Here is a 26,733-nt window from a genome sequence, read left to right as displayed (position 1 = left end):
TGCAGCTTCCACCACAGTCACTACTTTTGCAGGTGTTCTCATATGACACCACATGTTAAAGGCAGCTGCAACGTTGCATCGCAGAAGTGACCTTTGCAATTGCCCTGCAGCGTATGGATACGTTGCCTCTGCAGGATATCAAACAAGAATTGGATGCAACGCAACTGTGAAAACAAAAGTTGCATTTCAAGTCCTCCTTCGGCTGAAGTCTAATTTGGTAAATAAAAAATTCACTTTCTAGTGGTCCGAAGTGTTAATTTTCTTTTATGAATTCAGTTGGTTGCATAAACAATAACGTCATATGGGCACCGAATTCTGTAGTGGAAATTTTTTACTGTAAAAGTTGCTTAGTGGTCAAGTTCAAGGATGGACAGGTAAGGCTTCAACTGAGAGAGTTCCAAGTACAAGAAGCCAAAGTCTCTGATATGATGGAAGCATCCGTTGATATATCAAACGTTAGGTGAACCACCTGACGCCCTATTCCCAATCAGAGAAAAAGAAAAGCGATTGCTTCCTCCGGTTAAAAAAAGTATGAATTGCTTTCTGTAGTTTCAAACTTTTCTTTTAGCTGACAACAGAGTTGACAGATCACTAAACTTAAGCATAGCGGTTTTTTGAAAAGTTAGGAGCACGAGTCCTCTGACTCATGTACATATGTTGACCCGTTACTTGATACGTTGTTGATGTAGAAGTCATAAAAAATACTTATTTTTTACTTTATTAAGTATTTTTTAACATCTATTAAATTCATTTTTACATAACAATAAAAAAAAAACTCCCCTAGATTATACGCGGGCACATGGCATCTATGGATCGTCAGCAGAATAATTTTTATGTCATTTGGTAAGTTTTTAGATGTGAAAATTACTTTTGTTAGTTAAAAAATGATGGATAGCAATTGGAAACAGGCTGAAATCGGAAAGAGAAAAAAGAATTGATAAAAAATCCTCAATATTGGATCTATCCCATTTGTGATCCTAACTGGGGTTACAAATGGGTTGAGTCCGGCACCGTAATCTTGTCAACTTTGGTCGCTTGATTTCGATTATGGCCTCAACATCTAACCCCCATTTGAAAATAATCAATCATAGACATATTTTCATGGTAGTCCCTACTCTGTAAGCTATATGACTTTTTATATTCAGTTTTCCAAACAAATCGTATCTTCTTATTCATATTGACAAATAAATACATGGAGAGTTCGAGCAGCAGAAATTTTTAAGCCCTTACTACCGGCCATCTACGGATGGTAGAAAAAGAATCGGAACGCGTAAAGAAATTCAGCTCCAGAACAAGAACTCCGGGAACCGAAAACAGTATCAAATGTAGGAATTCTCAGGGAAACAGAATTCCCTCCCCTGTATTTCAGGAGACCAGATCTCACTTACCCCTCAATACTCAGAGAAGGGGAGAGGGAGCAGAGGGAAGAAGATGAGTACGCACGAGGTGAAGGTGCCCAGATCGGCAACAAGCATCCATGTGACGGCGCTCGATGGGATCATAAACGTCAACTCCCTTTTCACTCTGGCCGTCTTCGTTGGCCTCGCCTGGAATCCCACCGATCGCTCCTTCTCCCTCGTCGACGATCCCGATTGCCTCGCCAGCCGCAGCGTCGCCGAGGGACTCGTTTCCTTCCACGTTTTCTCCTTCGCCTCATTCCTCTTCTCCAGCGTGGTGGCGCAGGGACTCAAGCAGGCCATCCGCCTCTCCGAGAACCACCATGCCAGCGCCGCCCCCCACCACCGACACCACGAGGCAGGCGGGATGCTCACCCACGTCAACAAGACGGTACTTCGGGCAGGAATGCTCATCTGCGCGGTCGGTTCCGTGAGTGGATGCATGTTCCTCATGCTCGCCCTCATCGACTTCGTTCAGGTCAAGCTCGGATCCCTTTCGTGCCGCGGGTTCTGGACCATGAGCGCCGTGGCGCCGCTCGTCATTCTCATCCCCGCTGCAATCATCATCTACATCTGCGTCGTCATCCACGCCTTCATGCGGTGACCCCTTTCCGATTCCCATTCTTCCTCCTCCTTCCACAGCATTATCGCGTTTCCTTTTCCTTCTAAAGTTCAAGGATGTGGCTCAGGGTTCTGCAGTCGAGAATGGGAGGAGAAAACCAGACATTTCTTCTTCCTCTGTTATTAGTTACTAATTGATGTCGCATAGTTTACTGAAATCAAAGATCCCATTTGGTGTCATAACGTTTCTCCCTCTCCCTCTCTCCCCCATTCATTCTTTTTGATGTTGCGGTACTCCTCCGCAGGGAGAGTAGGGTTTCTTCTTAATTTCGTTTTCTGTTTGGTTTGCTGCTTACTGCGGGTTTGTGCCGCTTGTTTTTTTTGTTGCCCCCAACGACTTGTTGGTGGCCTTAGCAATGTTGAGTAACTGTGTCTCTCTGCTTTCCCATGGCTGGAAGAAAATTGGACAGGTGCTAAACAACGATAATCGTTTCCTTTTCCCAGTTTTTCAGTAATATTGGTATTATCAAGCAAAAGTAGAACAGCGAGTGCAATCTGATTCAGTGGAATCAATTTTTCTGCTGGGCTTCCTTCAGGAGTTATTGTTCGTAAAATTCTTCATGTTACTGATGTTGTTCGGAAAACCCAATAATTTATAGATAACTAGGGAAAATCCAATTGATTGAAATGTTGACCACAAAAATGTTGATTATATGTTTGAAGAGATAATGAATTTGATTGCGAAACTTCCACAGATGTTCCTTTTCGTCTCTCAAGAAGAGAGGTGACTTAAAAGTGTCAGGCTAAGTTCTTTCTGTTGTCATCTGTAAGAGATTTCAAAAGAGAGAGAGACCAACACACACAAAGGCAACGCAAAGCGAGTTACATGGTTCGATCTTCTCAAAGGCAACACACAAATATTAGTGGGGTCTCTTTCATCAATTTATTCTGGTCGAGGTGCTGCATGCATTTATTGGAGACAAAGTGAACTCATCTTTGAGAAGCCCGAGCCATCTCTTTCTACTTCTGATGAGGAAGGAGCAGACCATTATTCAATATTTGACAAACCTGATTGAACCTTGACCACAAATACCTTAAGGGCAACACCAAACGGGAACTTGGGAACTAAAGTGGTAAGTTTAGGACTCTTAATCTCAGTGTCTTTCTTGGCTACTGGCTCACCACCTGCTCTCTACGTGTGACTATCCTAGGACAGAATTATGTCGCTCTTGTTTTTTCTGGTCTCCGCATTAGATGGCACATACAGAATGCGCATCTGCTTCAACGTGACAGTTAGGGACTCACACTGTTAGGCTGTGATTCTGGAATTTTGTTTCTTCATGGAAGTCAATCAAATTTTATTTCTAATGTTACAGATGCCCTTCATAGCAAATGTTTACTTTTCGATAACATAAATTTAGTTGGAATCTGTCTCCTTGCAACTTGCAAATGGTTTCTTTATGATCACGACGACTAATTGTGATTTTCTCAAAAAGAGACCAGCTTCAGAAGGATAAGATCTCCTGGTTTGACCATTTCTTGGTGAGTTCAGGTGGTCATCGTCCACGTTCTGGGAGAGGGAGGCTTATGTGTATTTTCAGCACTGGATCTTTATTCAGGTTGTTTAATGAGAGAACAGACCCATCTTCTTATGCCGTCTCTGGTGACACTGAAATATTACTTCGGCTTCTTAGTTCTTTCCTCAATAATATAACTATTATTCTAGTGCTTAGTTCTTTTTTGCAAAATCTGATTACTCAGTGCAATCTCTGTCAGTTTGAGACTGGAAAAATGAGCCCAGCTAACAGATGAGACCACCAACGCATTCCTTGCAGGTGAGGTCATGGCTAGGCGACAATGTTTACAGTATCGAGATGTGGAGGCCTAACCCTGTTGTTCCTGTGGAACTGAACTGTCTTTTGTAACGCACGTTGTTTTGGCCCAGCATAAATTTTTCTTATTCACATACGTGAAGCACTATTCTCCGAGCATAACAAGATTAAATCCTGGCCAGTTGATCATGAAACATGTCATAACAATCATCTGCACATGAATAACACGGATAAACAATATGAAATGCAATATCATACTACTGAGGTTTTACTAGCACTGTTGAGTATCGAACGAAGCCTTGAATCTATCTAAGCCATTAATTAATCAAGTGAAACCATGGAAAAGCCTTGTTTGAGTTAAATATCGGACCTAAAGTCCAGCTGAAACTACCCTTAATTTCAAGAAAGAAACTATATAGTTGGAGTCAACTGGATAGCCTTATATGACAGCCACAGAAGGCCGTCCTAACCAGCTATGCTGCAGTCAAACCAAAGGCAAGGACAAAACGGCATTAACCGAAAAAAGATAGCGTTTTGCAGAGACGACGGCCGGAGCCAGAGTAAGCTGAGGCCACACAAAAAGTCTAAAATGAAAGCAACTACCATGCAGTACCTGAAAGAACAACATGGGGATTTCAATTTTCCCTAATTATGCCAATCTGCATACCATGGCCTCAAATGATAGATGGCATTGATCGCCACTTTTTCTCACGAAATTTAGGAAACGAGAATATGAACTCCCCTAAAAGACAATGAAATAAACAGTGCTGGGAGTTTTTACATAGTGAACACCATCAAACCATTATAAGGAAGCTGAGTTTATCGTTGGCCTTCTCAATTCTCTGATTTTGACGGTGAAAGTCTTCTTTTCATGGAGAGATTTGAATTTCAAAACCTTAGGCTGAACACTGATCTTCAGCTAACCTCATTGGAGATTACTAATTGTCGAATAGTATGTGGAACTCGGAGGGCCAACGTTGATGACAGTTCACCGGAAGCGGAAGGTTTCGGAAAACGGTTTCTCTTTAGTGAAAGAAAGTACAATGATGGATAGATAATTCAAAGTCACGAACACTGCCACTGATAAGAGATTTGATTGCAGAGCATCTGCTCGTAATCATCCTTTTCAACGCACTATCCTTTACATCCAGGAGAGAGATCGATCGAGAGAGTGTGTGTGCGCAATATGCGTGTCAAGTTAGGCATATTTCACATTGAAAGTCAAAGCTCACCTTTCTGAATATATAAGTGAAGGCCCACAACTTGCTCGTACCATTTGCCTTGTGGCGGTGGACAATTTTATATGTAATGTACTTCATTAGTGTAGTACAACGATACGACACTATCTCCGCCGTCCACCCTCCTATGTCTGCGTAATAAAAAAAAACGTAAGAAGGGACGTTGTCAAACTGCATATGATTCAAATTGCTTGCTGGCCTCCCATTGTGACGAAGATTATAAACCAATTAATCCCACATGAAAAATGTCTTTCGGAATTCTAAAAGTTGACAAACTATATTGCCCAAAATATTATTTTAAACATTGTGTGACTATTGTTGGTGCTCGACGCATGAGCTGCTTTTTTGGCGTCCAATTGTCTGGGCATTTCCTACTAATCTATATTTGAAGAGGATTTTGAATCATATAAACGTAACTACAGGTCGTTGCGTCGAAGTTTAACTTAAACATGAAGCGGTGCTTGGATTTGGGTCCCCTGTGATCGAGCCTTGTACTTTCGCTCTCTCTAATATTTTTATTTCAACTTGTCCTGCGATTGACTCTCCATCGAATTCGACAAATTATAAGGAGGCCATTGAGCGTTCCAAATGCCTTGCATTCTCAGCCAGAGAGAGAGGGAGAGAGGGTTGGTGGTGAGGAGATCGGAAACCCTCGGAGATGGACATGGGAGGAATGGATCACGGCGGTGCACCACCGGCAGCGGCGAGCAAGAAGGTGATCATGCACATGAGTTTGTACTGGGGGAAGGACGTGTGGATTCTGTTCGCTGACTGGCCGGGCACCAGCCTCGGCCAGTACATACTCTCCCTGATCATTGTCTTCTTGGGGGCAGTCATCGTCGAGTGGCTGGCCTTTCTGAAGACCAACCAGAAGCCTGGCCTCAACCCCATCCCCACTGGCTTCTTCCAAGCCGTCGTCTACGGGTTCCGTGTGTTCTTTGCATACTGCGTGATGCTTGCGGTCATGTCGTTCAATTTGGGGGTGGTGATCGTGGCCGTCGTTGGCCATGGAGTGGGCTACTGGCTCTTTGGAACCCAGGCCTTCAAGAAGAAATCCGTTGAACCGACCCTGAAGGATGGTGGGCAGTGCTGCTGAGCAGTCACGGCCTTGCAGAAGACTTCGCAGGTATACATATATATATATATATATATATATACGTATCAATTTCTTATGTTCAATTCATTCTTCTTTCTCTGTTCTGCACGCTTTTATGTGTGCAATTATGTCTTGATATATATATGAATACAATTGGTTTGTGGTACTTAATTATATATGGGGCTTAGTTTGCTTGAAGCATTGGCTTTTTATTATTACATCAGATCAGAACTAAAATACTAGTACCTTCCATTTGATTTACTCAATTAAGGGAGAGGGATTTTAAGGAGGTCGCAATGTGACGGGCTGAGAGAAGAAAATCCTGTAGATCCTTCAGCCCCATAAATCTCTCTCTTCCTCTCTTTGCCTGTTGGGGAAGACGCACAACCTGAATTTTAAACCCGCAACCTGTGAAATTCTAAACCTAACCCTTTTTTCCTTTTCCTTTTCCGTTGCTTTTCTTTTTTCTTTTTTCATGTCTTCTGGTCTTAGTGTGTATATATAATACATTGTGTTTTCAACAATGAAAGAGAGAGTGTGTGTGTGTGTGTGTGTGCGTTATGCAGCTTGAAAGCTGCACTACATGTCCATCACAAAAATTTATTTTAATGTAAGACTAACTTTTGTTTCATGGTCTACCTTTTTTTTTTTTTTTAATGTTTTCCGGAAACTGGTTCGTGCAAATTTTCACCTTTCCAGGAGCATAACATTGTTGTTAACCTAAAAACTCGTATTTATTTTATATGTTATTTCTTTGAGTTTGGAAAGCAAAAACCTTAAGCTAAATGTAGCGGTTTGTTCAAATTCTCCAGTAAAATTTATAAAAAAATATGGACAATTGAATCTATAGCAAACAACAAATAACCTTACATTGTTTTTAAGTTATATTGAAATGTGAAAAAATAGTGATGTATGTGAAATACGGGGGGGCGTTTAGAAACAGAGACCATCTTGTGAGGAACCATATTGCAAAAGAACTTTCGAGTTGCCCCTCTTCCGGTACAATACCCCTTTGTTAGCCTTCGGAGGTTTGATGCTAATGACCAGCGGAGTTGCCGATGGGAGGTGAAGTGGCAATTTTTCATGATGTCACGGGCCACGGCAACTTTTTCTTGCCTTGGCCAAAATTAACGGGAAAAAAGACATGCTTACGAAATGAAAGTTACCCTCCGCCCCTGTTGAGCAGGATGACTAATTTTACCACTCGAGCAATTCTTCGTTCTCTTCTCCTTTCTTTCTTTTTTCTTTTTGTTATTAGAGTCCAGAATTGCATTGGTACCAAGCAATGACATCTCCCCATGCTTTACTTTGCACATAAGATTCATTTCGATGCATGAGAATAACCCTTTGAGTCAATTTGAAGACACCCTACTTAACACTTCCCAACCTTACCTGTTTGAGCTGTGCCCCTCCAAACTCATAATCCTAAACTTAATTGCAGCTTTTTTACAATACAAAATCTCTTGTTCTAAAAGAATATCTGTCATGACTCATGAGCATTGATTGAATTAATTTTTTTTTTATGTTCATATGTTGCATTGATTGAATTAATTTTTTTTTTTATGTTCATATGTTGATTAAACATCACTACTTTGAAAGCAAATAAGTGGCAGCAGTTCCTCCTGAAGGGTCAAAACTGAGTGTGCTTTCTACTAATCGAGAGTCCATCACAACACAGTCGCGCGTCACAGTGTTGTTAGAATGGCAAACAAATTCCAGCCTGGTGGCCGATTCAAGTGTGGAACTTGTTCAGTTTTTAATTTTTTAAATATTTTAAAAACTTTTTATTATTTATTTATTTTTTTGAGCCGATTCAATGAATTGGCCTGCCGATTTGATTCAGAAACTTCTTTTACAACGCTACAGTCTGTAATGGGCAGGTTTTTTTACTATATTTCTGGCTACTAGTTCATAAGAATCGATGCAATTTTTTTTGTCAAGATGAAGTTAAGTATCACTAAAGGTCTGAATCAATCTGACTAGCTGAAAAGATATATATATATATATATATATATATATATATATATATATATATATATATATATATATATATATATATATATATATATATATATATATATATATATATATATATATATATATATTTACATATATATATCATCATTTTTTTCTTAAATGTTCGTTGCAAGTTTGGAATTCAAATAATTCTTCTCTTTCTTTCATGTAAATGGACATAGCGTATGTTACCCAGTTACTTCGGAATTTATATTTTGTTCATCGGTATTTCCTATTCGATTGGAAAGGATCTTGCGAATCCTAATGGCTCCCACCTTGTAAGACAACAAATTCAAATTTGTCTATTTAAATTGGATGAATATACAAGTGACCATTTTTTAAGCAATCTTGACGTTTCAGACTACAGTACCAACACGACGAATGCAGCCCTCGGTCTCTCTTTCCTGGATTTTTTGTGGTTTCACTTTTCTTGTGACACTCCGGTAGGTGGATGAGATGAACTTCTCTTCTTTCTTGTTTTGGGATTTTGGGACTTGCAGGCATTCAGTTTCACTTTGATTTCTTTCGGGACTTCTGAGTCAGTTTACCACAGCAGTCTAGTGTCTTCAGAATATTTCGAGGAATGCAGTGTGAGCATGTGTGGCAAGTGCCCACACAAATCCACAAATAATATTTATTTTTATATTGGTATTTTAGGGTTTTCATTTTTATATGCTGATCCACCATAAAAATATATAATTTTATTATTAATGTCCCTTAAACCAAATATTTCTGATATTCGATAGTAGTAAATGCTTGCCGTGATTGCACGAATGAGTGAATCATTTTTTATTGTCTATAGTCGTCCAAAATCATGATTCACTCGCTCATGAAGGTCATCTGATTCATGGAAATCCTGAACCCGAGGTGTCCGATAAAAGCACGGGGAACACCGGTAACTCACCCATTCCTGTTGCTGGGCAGGCCGGACTACAATAAGATCCTCTCAGCATTTTTTTTTTTTCCATAACCCCAAGAGGGACACTGGCTAGTGCAAAAGAATGGCATCCATGGTCCTTATTTAAGTTCGCCGGTAGCTTAAAAACACACCCACATTATAATTCAATAAGAACCGCAGGTAGCTTAAAAACACACCCACATTATAATTCAATAGGAACCGCAGGAAAGCCTGTGACTACAAATTGGCACATGCTACTAAGACTCACCTCCTCCGGACCCTGTCTCGCTCCTTACCCAGGTCTGCTTGAGCTTGACTAATCGTATTTCCAGTGAATTATCCTCCACTTGAGATTTGAGTTTGGTCCATTCACTCAGTAACACTTCACTGTTCACCTCAAAACTTTCTATTTGCAAAGCCAACAACAGTTCCTTTTTGGTTGCTAGTTCTCCCTTTTAGTTGCTAGTTGGTACTGGGATGAGGCAGTATACGAGCCTCTGGCTATTGATTTATTACGTATTGTCATGTGTAAACGGGCTTGAGATTTTTTGAAGTCTAGATTTAGGTAACTATGACAGTAAGAAGTCTCTGCGTCCGACTGAGATAAGAGAAAAAAAAAAATCAGTTTAATAGAAGATAATAGTAAGAAGTCCTAAAACACAACCTAAAAGATCCTATTCAGGAATAAATCCAGTTGTGTACAAAGAAAAGCCTCAGATTGATTACATGTTGATTGAGACTCGCTTCACAGGACGCTACAAAATAGAAGGTCGCACGAGAATCTCAATTGAAACTCGAAACTTTTTTATTCCATTTAACCACAACCATAGATATCATACCGTTGGATGACCACAAGTAAGTTCAATCATCCAAGAGGCAACAGCGGGGTCAAGGTTCAGAACATTTCTTGGGATTTCCTAACAATGCGACTTACTTTCCTCTTGAATTCGTCCCTCCTCTCCCTCCATTCTTTCTGTATCACAAGTGTTGAAGGCTAGCCTTCATAACGAGCATCTGACAGTAGAAGCATTTAAGAAATGAATAGATCAAGCTGGAAACAGAAGGAATGGACAAAACTCCAACATGGCAGTTGAAACAAGATAAATTCAGGATCCTGCGCCAGGCATAAGATGAATTAACATGTACATTGGATAAAAATACAAGTGGCCATCTCGCAGTAATGTTGATGTTTCAGTTTACATTATTAAACATAACAAAAATACAGCCCTCGGGCATATGTAGAATTTGAACAATTTTGTATAACAATATACGCTCCTGTTACCTTCTCTTTTTAAAAGAACATATCACTATCTTAACATCCGGACAGTTTAACAGTGCAAGTCCATGATGTGGCCTTGCTGAATAGCCTAGTCCGGAATAGTTGGACTAATCAAGACTCATAAACGTTTCAAAAATAAATCTATAATATGAAATTGAGAATATGATGATCTACAAATTAACAATCTGCGACAGCCAATAACAACAAAAGAATCCCAAATTGTCTCACATCCTTAGGGGACCCTGGATTAACCTGGGTCCCCCAATTAGATCTAAGCACTGGTATACTTCACATGCAGCTAAAAAGCCAAGCTGCAGACTCCACTTGACCGTAGTTAAATGTTCAAGAAGTTTAAAAAATTGTAAGAAAATATTTCCATCAATTTCGCAATATATTAGGAAAAAATTATAAGTTACACCATGAAATGCCATGAGAAAGCATACCAAAGAACAAAATTTGGGTTCCAAAACATTATTCAATTTTTTTCTTTTATTGTCACAACAGTCAATACAATCTCTTAAACTAGTAGTACCTTCGTTACATAGTGCTGAGAAGACTCTCTCTCCCTCTCCACCCCACAAAAGGCCTTCATAAAATTACCCCACAACCACCTGTAATATTAATGCCCCACTTGCTACTGCTATAACCTTGGTTCAAGCATATCTTTTTATTAGTTTCAGATTTACCAGTTTCCCATTTCTGAACCAATTTCTAAATAAATTAGCCACTTAATTATGAAGTCCAAAATTATATAGCGATCAACAGCACATAAGCGAAGCTGATAGTCTGCCAAAGCAGGAGGTAGGCATCCGGGCATAATAAACTGCATTACTGGTCATGGCTGAACTTAGATTCGCATTACCAATAGTTGGCCTACAACAATTCTCCACTATCTATCTTGGTCCACCAAACTTGTGCTAATCTGTATATGGTTGCAAAGCCACAGGGCTTACTGCTGACAGATTCTCTCCATCACAAAAACAAGGCATCGGCATGGGCTCAGCCTAACTTCAAACTCATTACATGAAGTCACACTACCCACATAATGGGTGGACAGCCAAAATGCTCATTGTTACAAACAATCATCAGGCATATGGGTGCATACTGTACATGCCATGCATGAGTTCAAGGAGATTTTTCTCTGAAAGAAAAAGAGAGAAGCGGTGGGCCCTAAAGGTGCTAGTGCTTTCTTCAAGCATCTAATAATGAAGCAGGTACAAAAGTCCGAATCCTAGAATACCATAATCTATAATCTATCAAGGGCCTGAGCAGTAGCAGAGACAAATGTGGGCTGTTGTGGACAAGGCTCCATAGTCACAAATAATGTCTCGGAGTTTTAAACAGCGAGGTTTTTCTCATGTATAATATGGTGAGCTTGAACGGAAAAAATACAAAATTTTTTTAAAAACTAAAAATGGGAAGAAAATAAAATAAGTGAGAAACTAATAACACAAACATCAAAAGATAAGTACATTTGAAACAAAGAAAAAAAAAAAAAACTGTTTGACATTAAAAAAACTGAAAGAAAATGAAAAAAAAAGAAGAAAAAAACGCGAAACCAACGAAACAGTAGACTCGGTCCATGGACTCATGATCCAAGACATCGACCCCATCTTCATAGTCGTACATGCACTGAGAGACCCTCGCAATGTTGAGAGCCACGTTCATGAAAGAACAAGAGAAGGCGGCCTGTTGCTGCTGTTCAGCCGAGAGCAGCTCCTTGTTCAGCCTCCTCATGCATCCCTTCGCAAATTCCTTATGTGCTGTCGTGCTTGCTCCTTCGCTACCATTGCCTCATTTTGTTAACGATAAGGTTGACAGACAATGCGTGTTAAAGAGATTTAAAGAAAGAATCCCAACAAGATCAATTAAAATTAATGATAAAGAAAAAATAAAATCTTTCCAAAAAAAATTAGAATTAGTTTCCTATGTTTATCATTGTCAAGATTATAATATTAACGATAAGGTTGAAAGGCAACTGTTTTAGAGAAATTCAAGGAAAGAATCTCAGCAAGATCAATCAAAATTAATGATAAAGGAAAAGAAAATCTTTTCGCAAAAATTAGATTTAGTTTTTCATGATTATCGTTGCCCAAATTATAGAAACTTCAACTATTTAAACTCATTCTATATGTTGTGTAGCTAAGACTCATGGTATCCTTCCATGGTGAAAAACCATGCACATTTAATTAAAATAATCTTTTCATTGTTGGTTTTTATTTGTTTTGCTTTTTCTTTATTTTTTAACTTCATATCAGAGCATAATGCTTGGCTAAGAAGAATGACGCTCATAAGTGGCCTGCAAATGACCAAATACATCGATGCCTTCTCCATCAAAGTGAAGACTTGATTCTGTGAAGAAAATATTGAGGAATCAAACTTGGGTTTTCAAAATCGCTGCCAAAGCACGATATACCTTCACAAAAAACTTTATGAAGCAAATTTGGGTTCACCGAGTCACTGCCAAAGAGATGACATGATCACCTTTTACAAAGCAACAAACTTGGAGTTTTAGATTTATCGTCTAGTTTGAGGGATGATGTTAACGATAAGGTTGAAAGACAACCGTTCTCGTGAAATTTAAGGAAATAATCCCAGTATGATCAATCAAAATTAATGACAAAGGAAAAAGAAAATCTTTTCACAAAAATCAGATTTGGTTTCCTAGTTTTTTCGTTGTCAAGATTATAGAAACTTCAACTATTTAAACTTGTTCTATGCATTTTGTAACCAAGACTCATGGTGGTCTTCCATGGTGAAAACTATGCATGTTTAATGAAAAGACATTGAACTCACGTGTACAACCCACTATTTGAGATATCAGTAGATCACAATCCATTGAAACTTGAAGAGTTATAATTTTACCATTGTATTTCTTAAAATATTATTGAAAGCATAATGTTTCACAAAAAACAATTGCCCTAAATCTATTTATGCTTCACATTGTAAAAGAAAATGTATTTTAAACATTGCATACAAATGCATGCGAGCACTTAAGGGGGTATTTAATAAGAAAAACTTGCGCTTTTAAAACACATGTTTTAGAAATACATATATATATATACATATGCAATATGAATATAATTTACAAGTCTAACAATCAAATGGTGGACCTAGTCGAGTTATATTTCTTCAAGTAAGATCATGGTATTACTAAAACACATGTTTCAAGAATAAAGTGTTGTTTTTTTATTAAACACTACTTAAAGAGCACAATTCAATTTTTTTTATAAATAAAGTGACAAATTAAAGAAGAAAGAACTTATTTATATAAAACAAAAGAATCATTTACTTTTAAAAAAGTGCCATTTTGTAGAACTAATTTCCACTGCCGACACTCTTTCTTTTTTAATATGTAAAACAATTGGATGTCGGCTGGAGGTAATTTTTTTTAATATAGAGGCATAAAAGAAAAATAATTAACTTATAATTTGTACTACAATCGGAGCATTGGTCTTTCTCACAAACCTGCTCCAAAATTGGCTTGGTAGCAAGAAGTAGAAACAACGTGAAACCGCCATTTAGCTGACTAAGAGCTGGGTTTTCTTTTTAGGTTGGGCGTCAGTCAAGTACAAGTACGTGTATTTTTCACATTGAAGGTAAACGTAACTTCTTACTTTTCGTGGATGATTAGATCCAAATAACAGGAGGTATGTGGCTAACCAAATATTGCAATTTTTTTCATGCCAGCTGGTCACATATATATGACCAACTGAGGCATTGGTCATGAGTTGACAAATATTATATTGAACTAGTGTGACAGCTGATGGTCCATTAATCCTTGGTTGAGTCCTTTGGCCTAGCTGATCACCCTTATCCTGCTGTTGGCGATACGGTCCTCGGGTCGATACCCACGTACTTCTGAGTTCTTACTCCAATTAAGATGTGTGTTTATGCTCTTAGAATTGCTTAATAATGAATATAAAGGGGGAAAAAAAAAAAGAAATGATATTATGTTCTTTGTCTAAATTTTGAAATATAATTCAGCTTTCTTCTTAAAAAATAATTGCAAGACTTCACAGGCAGTTGTATTGAAATTTGATGTACGATCTTCTCTCAGACTGATACCTAATAATCTTGTGGGACATGAGCTTCGGATCCGTGCTTTGTATATCCATATTGCAATCCCGATTGGTTGTGATGTGGACACCCGTGCTTTATTCATAATTCATGAATCAGCATTTACTTTTTTTTAAAAAATCTATAAAGTGCATAGATTTCTGTCACAACACGCTTTGTAGATGTGACTTAACTGTAGTGCTTTGCCACCTTTTTAATTTTCCACGTAATTGACCAGACAGCTTCCAAAATTTTTGGAAAGCAAAGTGTAAAATATTAAGGCGCATAAATGAGAGCTTTTTTTGTGGGGGGGGGGGGGGCCGTAAGATACTCATAGGACACGGTTATAGAAAATGTGCATTATTTCATTTTATGTTGTTTTATTTTATTTTTATAGTGCACGTTATCTTCGGTTTAAGTCAGGTCGCCGAAAGAGGGCATTATGGTAAACTGGACCCCAGCAGTTCAGAGAACACGTTCACATTTGTGGGTACCACTGTAGAGCTGCGCTGCGTGTCCCATCCAGTTGGTCACCCAACCGAAGCTCTTAACGGCAGGTCGGTGCAAATCTTACCACGGTTAGAATAGAATAGGTGGTGGCAGGGCTTAGAACTACGGATACAATAGTTGAAGATCCATTGTGTGTATACAACCCAATAGTGGCAGCCCACGAGTCTTCACCCTTCTCGTTTCTTACACGCATGTGGTCCTGTGGATCCCACAAGAATCCATGCCTCGGAATTTCTTTATCAACTTCGGCTCCTGGGCACATAGCTAGGTGTTGCTGATCTTGAAAAGCTTGCCGACTGTTCTTCATGATTATTATAATTGTACATCAGTCATCTTCATTTTTTTCATCTACACGCGTGGGCTTACAAACAAATTTCTGCGTACTTCTTAGGCCGACCGGAATTGAATCCATTCTGCGAGCTTCCTTACTTGAGGTAGAAATTTTGTTATAAGTAATACTGGTATAGAACGCTTCTTCCAAAGCAACAAGTTATTTCGTTAATCTTGTGGATAAAACTTAAAAAAATTCAGAACAAAATGTAGAATGGTGCTCAATAAATAACTAAATAAGAATTTAACAAATTATATGCTTTGGAATTTTCTCCCAATACTTCTGGTTTATGATAGGAAGACTTTCGCTTGTCTTGGTGGGTCAAACTACCATCGACATCCGCTAGAAGCAGAGACGAGAGAGAGAGACGCCATGTGTAGTGTACGTAGCTGCCGATTGAGTTTAAACTTTAAAGTAGCAGCTGGGCCCTTCCTCTCAATTCAGCATTTTGTCGATACAGCCTTTGAGATTCTGTATCTTGATATCCTGCACTAATTTTTGAAAGTTGGTGTTAGAGGATCCCCCTTCTTCAATGCTTCTCCATGCACACTCCTTCATCCGCATCGCGTTCCTCCTCAATTGCTCACCCATCAACTCTTTCACCAACCTATCAATGACCACCCTTGAGCAGGTGTCCTTCATGTCCAGCCCCACCCTCCAAACATGGCTCGCGAACTTACTGTTGATCTGCTGGTCTGCAAAGAAGGGCCAGCAGAGCATCGGCACCCCGTAGAGGATGCTCTCAAGGGTTGAATTCCACCTGCTGTGCGTCAAGAAGCCTCCCACAGCACCTCCTCCTGCGGAACCCACTCAACCAGGCACCCCTTCTCTTGAGCTGCCTCCAAGAGCACGGCTGGAACCGAACCTACTTCGCCCTTCACAAGGTCAGGCTTTATCGCCCATAGAAAAGGGAACCCAGCACCAACCAGGCCATGGAGGAACTCCACCATGTCCTCCGCAGTGATCCGAGTGAAGCTGCCAAAGTTGATGTACACCACCGACCTCTTTTCCCTCTTCCCCAGCCACTCCATCCACTCTTTGTCTTCCTTCCACAGGCTAGCCGAGCCCAAGGTCGCCGGGCGGTCCCGGTTCCGCCACTTCAAGAATGCGTTGAGCCGGCCGATGGTGTAGATTTTGGGGAAACGAGCGGACATCCGATCGAGCACAGCTGCCTCAAGATCGTAGAACGTGTTGAGGATGATTCCTGTTGCCTTCATCGACTGGTGGGTTTCGGTCAGGACGAGGCGAAGCAAGTCGTCGTTCAGGTCATTTATCCGGCAGAAGCTGGGTAGATCTCTTAGACGAACCACCCCCACCATTCCTAGAATGCATCTCGTGATGCGGGCCATGTCTGTTGTTTCTGCAAGCCAAACAAGAACTTGATCTTTCAAATCGTAAAAACCAGCTGCTAACCAATACATCATCATGCGAATCCCTCTCAACTTGGCACTTTGTTACTCTCAATAAAAAAACAAAAAGAGTAATAAAGAATGATAGAACCGGAGTTCCTACGGTCGGAGGGAATGCAATCTGAAATTGCGGTACCTCCGAAGGGAATCTCTCCACCTTCCGCAAGCCAAGGTATACAGAAGTAGGCCAAGAAACTCGCTGCACTAATCGTTCTGAAGGAGATGCATGGAATTCCAAGTTCCTCAGCGACATCCGCAGCAAAGGACATGATCCCATCAACAATCAGACATGAACAGGTGGCCACCTCTCCCCGATATTATCCCCCCCTCCTCCTGGGCTGCCATTAACATCTGCCTGAAGACGTTCTTGGTCGTCGTCCTCAGCGAAGCATGTATCTCCAGGATATCGTCCGCCAACCTGGGGTGATCATCCGACAGCCAGTCGGTGATTGCACACGGAATTGTAAGTTCTTACGGGAACTATGGCGGGTGTGGAGGTCGGTGCACCGACGGAGACGTAGGTCGTTCTGCTCAGAGTTGAGGAAGGTCAGGCAGAGGTCGCCGTCGAGGGAGAGTAGCTCGGCGAGATTGAGCATGCAGTTTATGTGGCCCTGAGGAAAAACTGGAGTAGCAAAAAAAGAAGTGAGAAGGGCAGCCATCAATGCGAAGCGAAGGAAGAATTTCAATAATATTGGATGAAAACTAATACAACGTTTGTGCTAGTTATATAGCGCAGGGTCTTGATCAAAAAGATAACTTGCCGTTTCAACGATATTTGAAACTGATGCCACTAGGAAGTTGGAAAGCAGAACTATATAACTACGGTGACCTCATATTTTCATCTCATATGATGCGGCTGGATATTGGGCGGAAGTTATCGGCTTTTTTTGGAACCGTGTTTCTGGTTTGACGTCTTCGCAAAATCGGATCCGGTTCAACTTTTTCTTCTGAGTGGCGTTGGTTTTCGCTTTTCTATTTTTGTTTTAGTGGCATAGTTTCTGGCTTCTGCTGTCCAACTTCCTAGTGGCATAGTTCTGCTTTCCAACTTCCTAGTGGCATCAGTTTCAAATATCGTTGAAACGGCAAGTTATCTTTTTGATCAAGACCCTGCGCTATATAACTAGCACAAACGTTGTATTAGTTTTCATCCAATATTATTGAAATTCTTCCTTCGCTTCGCATTGATGGCTGCCCTTCTCACTTCTTTTTTTGCTACTCCAGTTTTTGCTGCTCGAAGAGCAAGGAGGCCTTCCAGGGTATCAAGCTTAATGGCCACCCTTGAACGTTGTGTCCAAGTGGTTGAGAGGTAAGATCATTATGGTTAACTCTCTCTCCAATTTTTTATTTTTGCTTCATGGGTTTACATGAGTATATTGCACACAGGTGGGAGTTGCCTCAGTCACAGATTAGCTACACAGTTCCGGCCACCCTTGACGACGTCCTTGAACGTTGTATACAATTTGTGGAGAGGTAAATACGATTATGGTTACCTCTGGCTCTAATTTTTATTTTTTCTTCATGAGTATACACGAGTATATTGTACACAGGTGGGAGTTGCCTCAGTCACAGATTAGCGACACGGTTCGGGCCATCCTTTTGGACATCCTCGAACGTGTTGAGAGGTAAAGATGTTTATGGTTAACTCTCTAATTTTTATTTTTTGCTTCATGAGTATATTGTACATGCCTCGGTGGGAGTTGCCTCGGTCACAGATTATTCTAAATCTTGTCAAGAAGCATAGCCGTGATATTATTTTACACACGAGAAGATTGGTACTACTCTTTCTCTATATCTAAGCTATCTCTTTTGTTGTTCACTTTCTAATTGACTTGCTCTCTACTCTTGGGCAGTGGGCGAGTGTGTGCAGAGCGTGCCGTGTTGAACCAAGGCTTGACTCTTGAGGAACCTTTGAGTAACCGGGCCGTTCTCGTCCCTGCCTACTCCCTCTCAGAACAAGCAATCCAGCAGACTGCAGCTGGGTCCCACATCGTCGACATCAACTGGGTCCCTGCCTACTACATCCCAGAAAAAGCTCCCGCCTCCTCCACGGCTACCACAGCCGTCGAGCCAACGGCCGCGTGGTGAGAGGTAAGATCATTATGGTTAACTGTTTCAACTCCTGCTCTATACGTACGACTATCGGAGTCTGTCGCTTTTGTTTTTTCTAGTCTCTGCATTAGATGGTACATACAGAATGTGCATCTGCTTCAACGTGTGATTCTGGAATTTTGATTCTTCATGGAAGTCAATCAAATTCTCTTTCTAATGTTACAGATGTCCTTCTTAGCAAATGTTTACTTTTCATTAACATAAATTTAGTTGGAGTCTCTTTCCGTGCAACTTGCAAATGGTTTCTTTATGATCACGACGACTAATTGTGATTTTCTCAGAAGGGAAGCTGCAGAAGAGCTCCTGGTTTGACCATTTCTTGGTGAGTTCAGGTGGTCATCGTCCACGTTCTGAGAGAGGGAGCCATATGTGTATTTTCAGCACTGGATCTTCATTCAGATTGTTTGTTTAATGGGAGAAGAGACCCATCGTGACACTGACATCTTACTTCGGCTTCTTAGTTCTTTCCTCAATAATATAGCTATTATTCTAGCGCTTAGTTCTTTTTGAAAAATCTGATTGGAGGCCTAACCTTGTTGTTCCTGTGGAACTGAACTGTCTTTTGTAACGCACGTTGTTTTGGCCCAGTATAAATTTTTCTTATTCACGTACGTGAAGCACTACTCTCCGAACATAACAAGATTTAATCCTGGTCAGTTGATCATGAAACATCTCATAACAATCATCTGCACATGAATAACACTGATCAAGAATATGAAATGCAATATCATACTACTGAGGTTTTACTAACACTGTTGGGTATCGAACGAAGCCTTGAATCTGTCTATGCCATTAATTAATCAAGTGAAACCATGGAAAAGCCTTGTTTGAGTTAAATATCGGACCTAAAGTCCAGCAGAAACTACCCTTAATTTCAAGAAAGAAACTATATAGTTGGAGTCAACTGGATAGCCTTATATGACAGCCACACAAGGCCGTCCTAACCAGCTATGCTGCAGTCAAACCCAAGGCAAGGACAAAACGGCATTAACCGAAAAAGGATGGCGCTTTACAGAGACGACGGCCGGAGCCAGAGTAAGCTGAGGGCACACCAAGAGTATAAAATGAAAGCAACTACCATGCAGTACCTGAAAGAAGAACATGGGGATTTCAATTTCCCTAATTATACCAATCTGCATACCATGACCTCAAATGATAGATGGCATTGATCGCCACCTTTTCTCACGAAATTCAGGAAACGAGAATATGAACTCCCCTAAAAAAATAATGAAATAAACAGCGCTGGGAGTTTTTACATAGTGAACACCATCAAACCATTATAAGGAAGTTGAGTTTGTCGTTGGCCTTCTCAGTCCTCTGATTTTGACGGTGAAAGTCTACTTTTCATGGAGAGATTTGAATTTCAAAACCTTGGGCTCAACACTGATCTTCAGCCAACCTCTTTGGGGATTACTAATTGTCGAATAGTATGTGGAATTCGGAGGGCCAACGTTGATGACAGTTCACCGGAAGGTTTCGGAAAACGGTTTCTCTTGAAAGAAAGTACAATGATGGGTAGATAATTCAAAGTCACGAACACTGCCACTGATAAGAGATTTGATTGCAGAGCATCTGCTCGTAATCATCCTTTTCAACGCACTATCCTTTACATCCAGGAGAGAGATCGATCGAGAGAGTGTGTGTGCGTAATATGCGTGTCAAGTTAGGCATATTTCACATTGAAAGTCAAAGCTCACCTTTCTGAATATATAAGTGAAGGCCCATTACTTGCTCGTACCATTTGCCTTGTGGCGGTGGACAATTTTATATGTAATGTACTTCATTAGTGTAGTACAACGATACGACACTATCTCCGCCGTCCACCCTCCTATGTCTGCGTAATAAAAAAAAACGTAAGAAGGGACGTTGTCAAACTGCATATGATTCAAATTGCTTGCTGGCCTCCCATTGTGACGAAGATTATAAACCAATTAATCCCACATGAAAAATGTCTTTCGGAATTCTAAAAGTTGACAAACTATATTGCCCAAAATATTATTTTAAACATTGTGTGACTATTGTTGGTGCTCGACGCATGAGCTGCTTTTTTGGCGTCCAATTGTCTGGGCATTTCCTACTAATCTATATTTGAAGAGGATTTTGAATCATATAAACGTAACTACAGGTCGTTGCGTCGAAGTTTAACTTAAACATGAAGCGGTGCTTGGATTTGGGTCCCCTGTGATCGAGCCTTGTACTTTCGCTCTCTCTAATATTTTTATTTCAACTTGTCCTGCGATTGACTCTCCATCGAATTCGACAAATTATAAGGAGGCCATTGAGCGTTCCAAATGCCTTGCATTCTCAGCCAGAGAGAGAGGGAGAGAGGGTTGGTGGTGAGGAGATCGGAAACCCTCGGAGATGGACATGGGAGGAATGGATCACGGCGGTGCACCACCGGCAGCGGCGAGCAAGAAGGTGATCATGCACATGAGTTTGTACTGGGGGAAGGACGTGTGGATTCTGTTCGCTGACTGGCCGGGCACCAGCCTCGGCCAGTACATACTCTCCCTGATCATTGTCTTCTTGGGGGCAGTCATCGTCGAGTGGCTGGCCTTTCTGAAGACCAACCAGAAGCCTGGCCTCAACCCCATCCCCACTGGCTTCTTCCAAGCCGTCGTCTACGGGTTCCGTGTGTTCTTTGCATACTGCGTGATGCTTGCGGTCATGTCGTTCAATTTGGGGGTGGTGATCGTGGCCGTCGTTGGCCATGGAGTGGGCTACTGGCTCTTTGGAACCCAGGCCTTCAAGAAGAAATCCGTTGAACCGACCCTGAAGGATGGTGGGCAGTGCTGCTGAGCAGTCACGGCCTTGCAGAAGACTTCGCAGGTATATATACACACACGTATCAATTTCTTATGTTCAATTCATTCTTCTTTCTCTGTTCTGCACGCTTTTATGTGTGCAATTATGTCTTGATATATATATGAATACAATTGGTTTGTGGTACTTAATTATATATGGGGCTTAGTTTGCTTGAAGCATTGGCTTTTTATTATTACATCAGATCAGAACTAAAATACTAGTACCTTCCATTTGATTTACTCAATTAAGGGAGAGGGATTTTAAGGAGGTCGCAATGTGACGGGCTGAGAGAAGAAAATCCTGTAGATCCTTCAGCCCCATAAATCTCTCTCTTCCTCTCTTTGCCTGTTGGGGAAGACGCACAACCTGAATTTTAAACCCGCAACCTGTGAAATTCTAAACCTAACCCTTTTTTCCTTTTCCTTTTCCGTTGCTTTTCTTTTTTCTTTTTTCATGTCTTCTGGTCTTAGTGTGTATATATAATACATTGTGTTTTCAACAATGAAAGAGAGAGAGTGTGTGTGTGTGTGCGTTATGCAGCTTGAAAGCTGCACTACATGTCCATCACAAAAATTTATTTTAATGTAAGACTAACTTTTGTTTCATGGTCTACCTTTTTTTTTTTTTTAATGTTTTCCGGAAACTGGTTCGTGCAAATAGGCACACGAAAAGGATTTCTTTATGCTATTAATTTTTTCACCTTTCCAGGAGCATAACATTGTTGTTAACCTAAAAACTCGTATTTATTTTATATGTTATTTCTTTGAGTTAGGAAAGCAAAAACCTTAAGCTAAATGTAGCGGTTTGTTCAAATTTTCCAGTAAAATTTATAAAAAAATATGGACAATTGAATCTATAGCAAACAACAAATAACCTTACATTGTTTTTAAGTTATATTGAAATGTGAAAAAATAGTGATGTATGTGAAATACGGGGGGGCGTTTAGAAACAGAGACCATCTTGTGAGGAACCATATTGCAAAAGAACTTTCGAGTTGCCCCTCTTCCGGTACAATACCCCTTTGTTAGCCTTCGGAGGTTTGATGCTAATGACCAGCGGAGTTGCCGATGGGAGGTGAAGTGGCAATTTTTCATGATGTCACGGGCCACGGCAACTTTTTCTTGCCTTGGCCAAAATTAACGGGAAAAAAGACATGCTTACGAAATGAAAGTTACCCTCCGCCCCTGTTGAGCAGGATGACTAATTTTACCACTCGAGCAATTCTTCGTTCTCTTCTCCTTTCTTTCTTTTTTCTTTTTGTTATTAGAGTCCAGAATTGCATTGGTACCAAGCAATGACATCTCCCCATGCTTTACTTTGCACATAAGATTCATTTCGATGCATGAGAATAACCCTTTGAGTCAATTTGAAGACACCCTACTTAACACTTCCCAACCTTACCTGTTTGAGCTGTGCCCCTCATGAGGATCCTTTGATGTATCGAAGAACGCGATCTACAGCCCTCATGTGCGACTCTCTTGGGCTTTGCATGTACCTGCTAATCACATTCACAGCGAATGAAATGTCAGGTCTAGTAACAGATAAGTAAATAAGCTTACCAACTAGACGTTGAAATACTTCCTTGTTGACCTCTGGCTCATCCTCACAAGGCCCCAATTTGATATTTGTTTCAATCGGAGTGTCGGTAGGACGCGCGTCTATCTTTCCAGTCTCCTTTAATAAGTCAAGTGCATATTTCCTTTGACAGAGAAAGATGCCTTTGTGAGATTGGGCAATCTCAATTCCGAGAAAGTACTTGAGTTTTCCCAGATCTTTTATATCGAATGTGGTTCTCAAGTAATGTTTGAGATTGTATATGCCTTCAACATCATCACCTGTCATTATTATATCATCCACGTAAATTAACACGACTGTGGTGAGTTTTTTGTGTTTCTTTATGAAGAGCGTGTTGTCAGAGTGACATCTGCGAAATCCGAAGTTTTTCATAGCCATGCTCAACTTCAAGTACCATGCTCTAGGAGATTGTTTCAGGCCATAAATGGCTTTGTTGAGTTTGCATACATAATTTTTTCCTTCATCTGGATGTCCTAGAGGAAGTGCCATGTAAATTTCTTCATTGATTTCTCCTTGCAAGAAGGCATTCTTCACGTCTAGTTGATGAAGTCCCCAATTCAGGTTACAAGCCAAAGATAATATAATTCTCAAGGTGTTCATTTTTGCCACAGGAGCAAAGGTTTCGTCATAGTCAAGTCCCTTTGTTTGAGTGAATCCCTTGGCTACTAGACGAGCTTTGTATCTTTCTAGTGAGCCATCACTCTTGTATTTGACTCTATAGTGCCATTTGCAGCCAACAACACTTGCGTGCTTTGGTTTTTTCATAATCTCCCAAGTCTTTTTGCGTTTCAGAGCCTCTAATTCTTCCACCAGTGCCTTTCTCCAGTTTGAGTCCTTCTCAGCTTCTTGAAAAGTTTGAGGTTCACCAATTTTGTCAAGACTCTTAATGAAATTGATGTGTTGAGCTGAAACCTTATCATAAGAAACAAAATTGCTGATGGGATAATGGCAACAAGAATATGTCTCATAATCGGCTAGATGAGAGGGCATTCTTCGAGTTCTCTCAGATCTTCTGAGCTCCTGATTGAAGAGTTCATCACCATTGGAAGTAATAATTGGTTCTTGAGTTTCTATGCAACTTCCAGCTTCTAGAGGAGTTTCTCTAGTGACCTCCTCATCACTTATGGTAAAAAATAAATCATCAAAGTCATGCAAGTTAGGAGATTTAGACTCCCCCTGTCCTATATCACGATTATTAACTTCAAAGTAGGGTTGTTTCTCATTGAAATGAACATCACGAGATATATAAGTTTTTTTAGAAATAGGATCTAAACAAACATACTCCTTGCTTTGTGAGTTGTATCCAATAAAAATGCATTTGGTTGAGCGATGACTAAGTTTGTCTCTTTTTGCATAATGCAGCCACACATGAACCACACAACCAAACACACGCAAATGATCAAGTTTTGGTACATGTCCCATAAGTTTACCAATAGGACTAACGTAATTGAGATGTTTGCTAGGAGTTCTATTGATCACGTAGCAAGCAGTGGAAATAGCATATTTCCAATAATTTTTAGGCACATTCATTTGGAATAACATGCTTCTAGCAACTTCTAAGAGATGTCTATTTTTTCTTTCAGACACACCATTTTGTTGAGGTGTGTCAACACAAGATGTTTGATGTTGTATGCCATGCTCATCTAAGAAGGTTTTCAAACCAGAATTTTTGAACTCAGTACCATTGTCAGACCTGAAGCATTTTATTTTATAATTGTATTGAACTTCAATCATCTTATAGAAAATTTGGAAATGAGAGAGAGCTTCAGATTTGTTTTTCATGAAATAAACCCAAGTAGATCTGGAAAAATCATCAATAAACGTAACATAATATCTAAATCCATCCAAAGAATCTACAGGCGCAGGGCCCCAAACATCAGAGTATATAAGATCAAACGGTTGTTCACTAATAGAATCTGATAAAGAGAACTTTGGTCTGGTCATTTTAGCAAACTTGCAAATATCACATGTATGATTATCAAAATAATGCTTGGGAAAAAGATAATTTAATGTCTGAGCAGATGGATGACCCATTCGTTGATGCCAGATTTCTCCCTCATTCATAGAAGTCATATTCAAAGCTTGATTAGGAGCTTTAATGTGGTAGAGTCCGTTCACCATGTGCCCCTCACCAATCATCGTCGGAGTCTTTCGATCCTGAAATACAACATTAGTAGCAGAAAAAACTACATTGCAATCTAATTCTTTGGTAATTTTTGCTACAGACAATAGATTAAACTTAAGCTCCGGCATAACAAGAATCTCACTAGTATAATTTTTGTTAAAAAAATCTATTCCTCCTTTTCCTTTGACGGCAATGGGTGCTCCATTGGCTGCAGCGACTGGTTCAATGTCGTCAATAGAGTGAGGGGAATAAAGATGAGTAAACTGCTTAGCCATGTGATTAGTGGCGCCAGAGTCAACAATCCAATGAGAGCTAGAATCAAGACATGAGATGTAGGCCATACCTTTAGCGTGATCCGATTTGTTGATGGAGATACCAGAGTTTTTTCAAATTGAAGTTCCTTTATCATTTCAGCAAGAGTCTCCAAGGTGATAGGGTTGTCTGACGAGGAAGTAATAAGACTGGTTTGATTGTTCTCCTTCTTGATGTTCCCACTGAAATTGTTCTCCTTAAATGTCCCATTTGACGTGGACTTAATATGATTTATACCTCTGTCAGGTTTTCCATGTATGAACCAGCATGTATCACGTGAATGGCCAACCTTTTTACAATGAGAGCATTTAAGTTTTTTGCCTTCATCACGTTTTCCTCTGAAATTTCTACTGTCTGAGCTATAAGAGTTCACAGCGAAGGCCGCCTTTTCATCGTTTGACACTTCTTGATCGTTACAGTTCAAGGTGCTCATAGCTTTTCTTCTTGACTCTTCTCGTATAAGAAGGGCACAAACTGAACTTAGCGAAGGTAGCTCATGTGCCATGAGAATTTGACTACGAAGATTCTCGTAGTCAATTGGAAGTCCAGCAAGAATTTCAAATATGTGCTCTTGTTCACGTTGCTTTTTGGCTATGGAGAGATCAGTAGTCAAAGGAGCATGGACATCTATCTCATCCCAAATTCCTTTGAAGGTGCCAATATATTCATTAATAGGGGCAGTCCCCTTTTTTAGACTTCCTTTTGTTTGACATAGTTGGTACATGCGAGCAATATTATATTGCTCGCCATAAAGATCTTTGGTGGCTTGCCACACCTCCTCTGCGGTGTCTAGAAAATTAAAACATGCTGCTATCTTGGGCTCCATCGAATTGATGAGCCAAGACGCAACAGTGTCATTGATAGATCGCCACTCACTATATTTCGGATCATTGAGTGGTGGTCTCTTTGTAGTACCATCAATGTATCCGAGTTTAGATTTTCCACTAAGAAATCGAGTGACAGCCTTAAACCAAGGTAAAAAATTGAGACCATCAAGCAAGGTATTAGTAATCTTGAGATTGGGATTACCTTGCTCTTGCACGATAAGTCTATGCAAAGATCCATCACTGCCTTGTAAGATAGTCGGTTGTTCATTATCATGTCTTGCTCCCCCTTCCTGCTCCATGGGTTGCTGCTTGCTTGGAGATGAATTTCTGTCTCAGCTTGGCAAGGTACAACAA

At 40.2% G+C, this 26,733-nt stretch overlaps 4 protein-coding genes and 1 pseudogene across 5 annotated transcripts; 4 read left to right on the top strand and 1 right to left on the bottom strand.

Moving 5' to 3' along the window:
* The first annotated feature begins 1,216 nt into the window (after positions 1–1,216).
* LOC116255601 (uncharacterized) lies at positions 1,217–2,457 on the top strand. The gene has a single exon (XM_031631472.2). It carries the CDS (start codon positions 1,432–1,434, stop codon positions 1,999–2,001), a length of 570 nt encoding a protein of 189 aa, XP_031487332.1. The 5' UTR covers positions 1,217–1,431; the 3' UTR covers positions 2,002–2,457.
* Positions 2,458–5,486: 3,029 nt separating this feature from the next.
* On the top strand, positions 5,487–7,740 carry LOC116255478 (copper transporter 6-like). Its single transcript, XM_031631315.2, has 2 exons — positions 5,487–6,154; positions 7,724–7,740. The coding sequence occupies exon 1, from the start codon at positions 5,687–5,689 to the stop codon at positions 6,122–6,124; it is 438 nt and encodes a 145-aa protein (XP_031487175.1). The 5' UTR covers positions 5,487–5,686; the 3' UTR covers positions 6,125–6,154; positions 7,724–7,740.
* Positions 7,741–15,459: 7,719 nt separating this feature from the next.
* Positions 15,460–17,305, bottom strand: LOC116256598 (7-deoxyloganetic acid glucosyltransferase-like; annotated as a pseudogene).
* A 473-nt stretch (positions 17,306–17,778) lies between these two features.
* Positions 17,779–19,338, top strand: LOC116255476 (uncharacterized). 2 transcript variants are annotated; one of them, XM_031631312.1, is made up of 5 exons: positions 17,779–17,932; positions 18,010–18,096; positions 18,174–18,248; positions 18,477–18,714; positions 19,017–19,338. In XM_031631312.1, the coding sequence occupies exons 1-4, from the start codon at positions 17,811–17,813 to the stop codon at positions 18,709–18,711; spliced, it is 519 nt and encodes a 172-aa protein (XP_031487172.1). In that variant the 5' UTR covers positions 17,779–17,810; the 3' UTR covers positions 18,712–18,714; positions 19,017–19,338. The 2 variants fall into 2 exon arrangements, with proteins under 2 accessions (XP_031487172.1, XP_049934300.1); XM_050078343.1 differs by lacking the exon at positions 18,010–18,096.
* Positions 19,339–20,963: 1,625 nt separating this feature from the next.
* On the top strand, positions 20,964–21,956 carry LOC116255477 (copper transporter 6-like). The gene has a single exon (XM_031631313.2). It carries the CDS (start codon positions 21,097–21,099, stop codon positions 21,532–21,534), a length of 438 nt encoding a protein of 145 aa, XP_031487173.1. The 5' UTR covers positions 20,964–21,096; the 3' UTR covers positions 21,535–21,956.
* The last annotated feature ends 4,777 nt before the right edge of the window (positions 21,957–26,733 follow it).

This window comes from Nymphaea colorata, chromosome 6 (assembly GCF_008831285.2).
Source record: "Nymphaea colorata isolate Beijing-Zhang1983 chromosome 6, ASM883128v2, whole genome shotgun sequence".
Lineage (NCBI taxonomy): Eukaryota > Viridiplantae > Streptophyta > Magnoliopsida > Nymphaeales > Nymphaeaceae > Nymphaea > Nymphaea colorata.
This window is presented reverse-complemented; position numbering and strand designations above follow the sequence as displayed.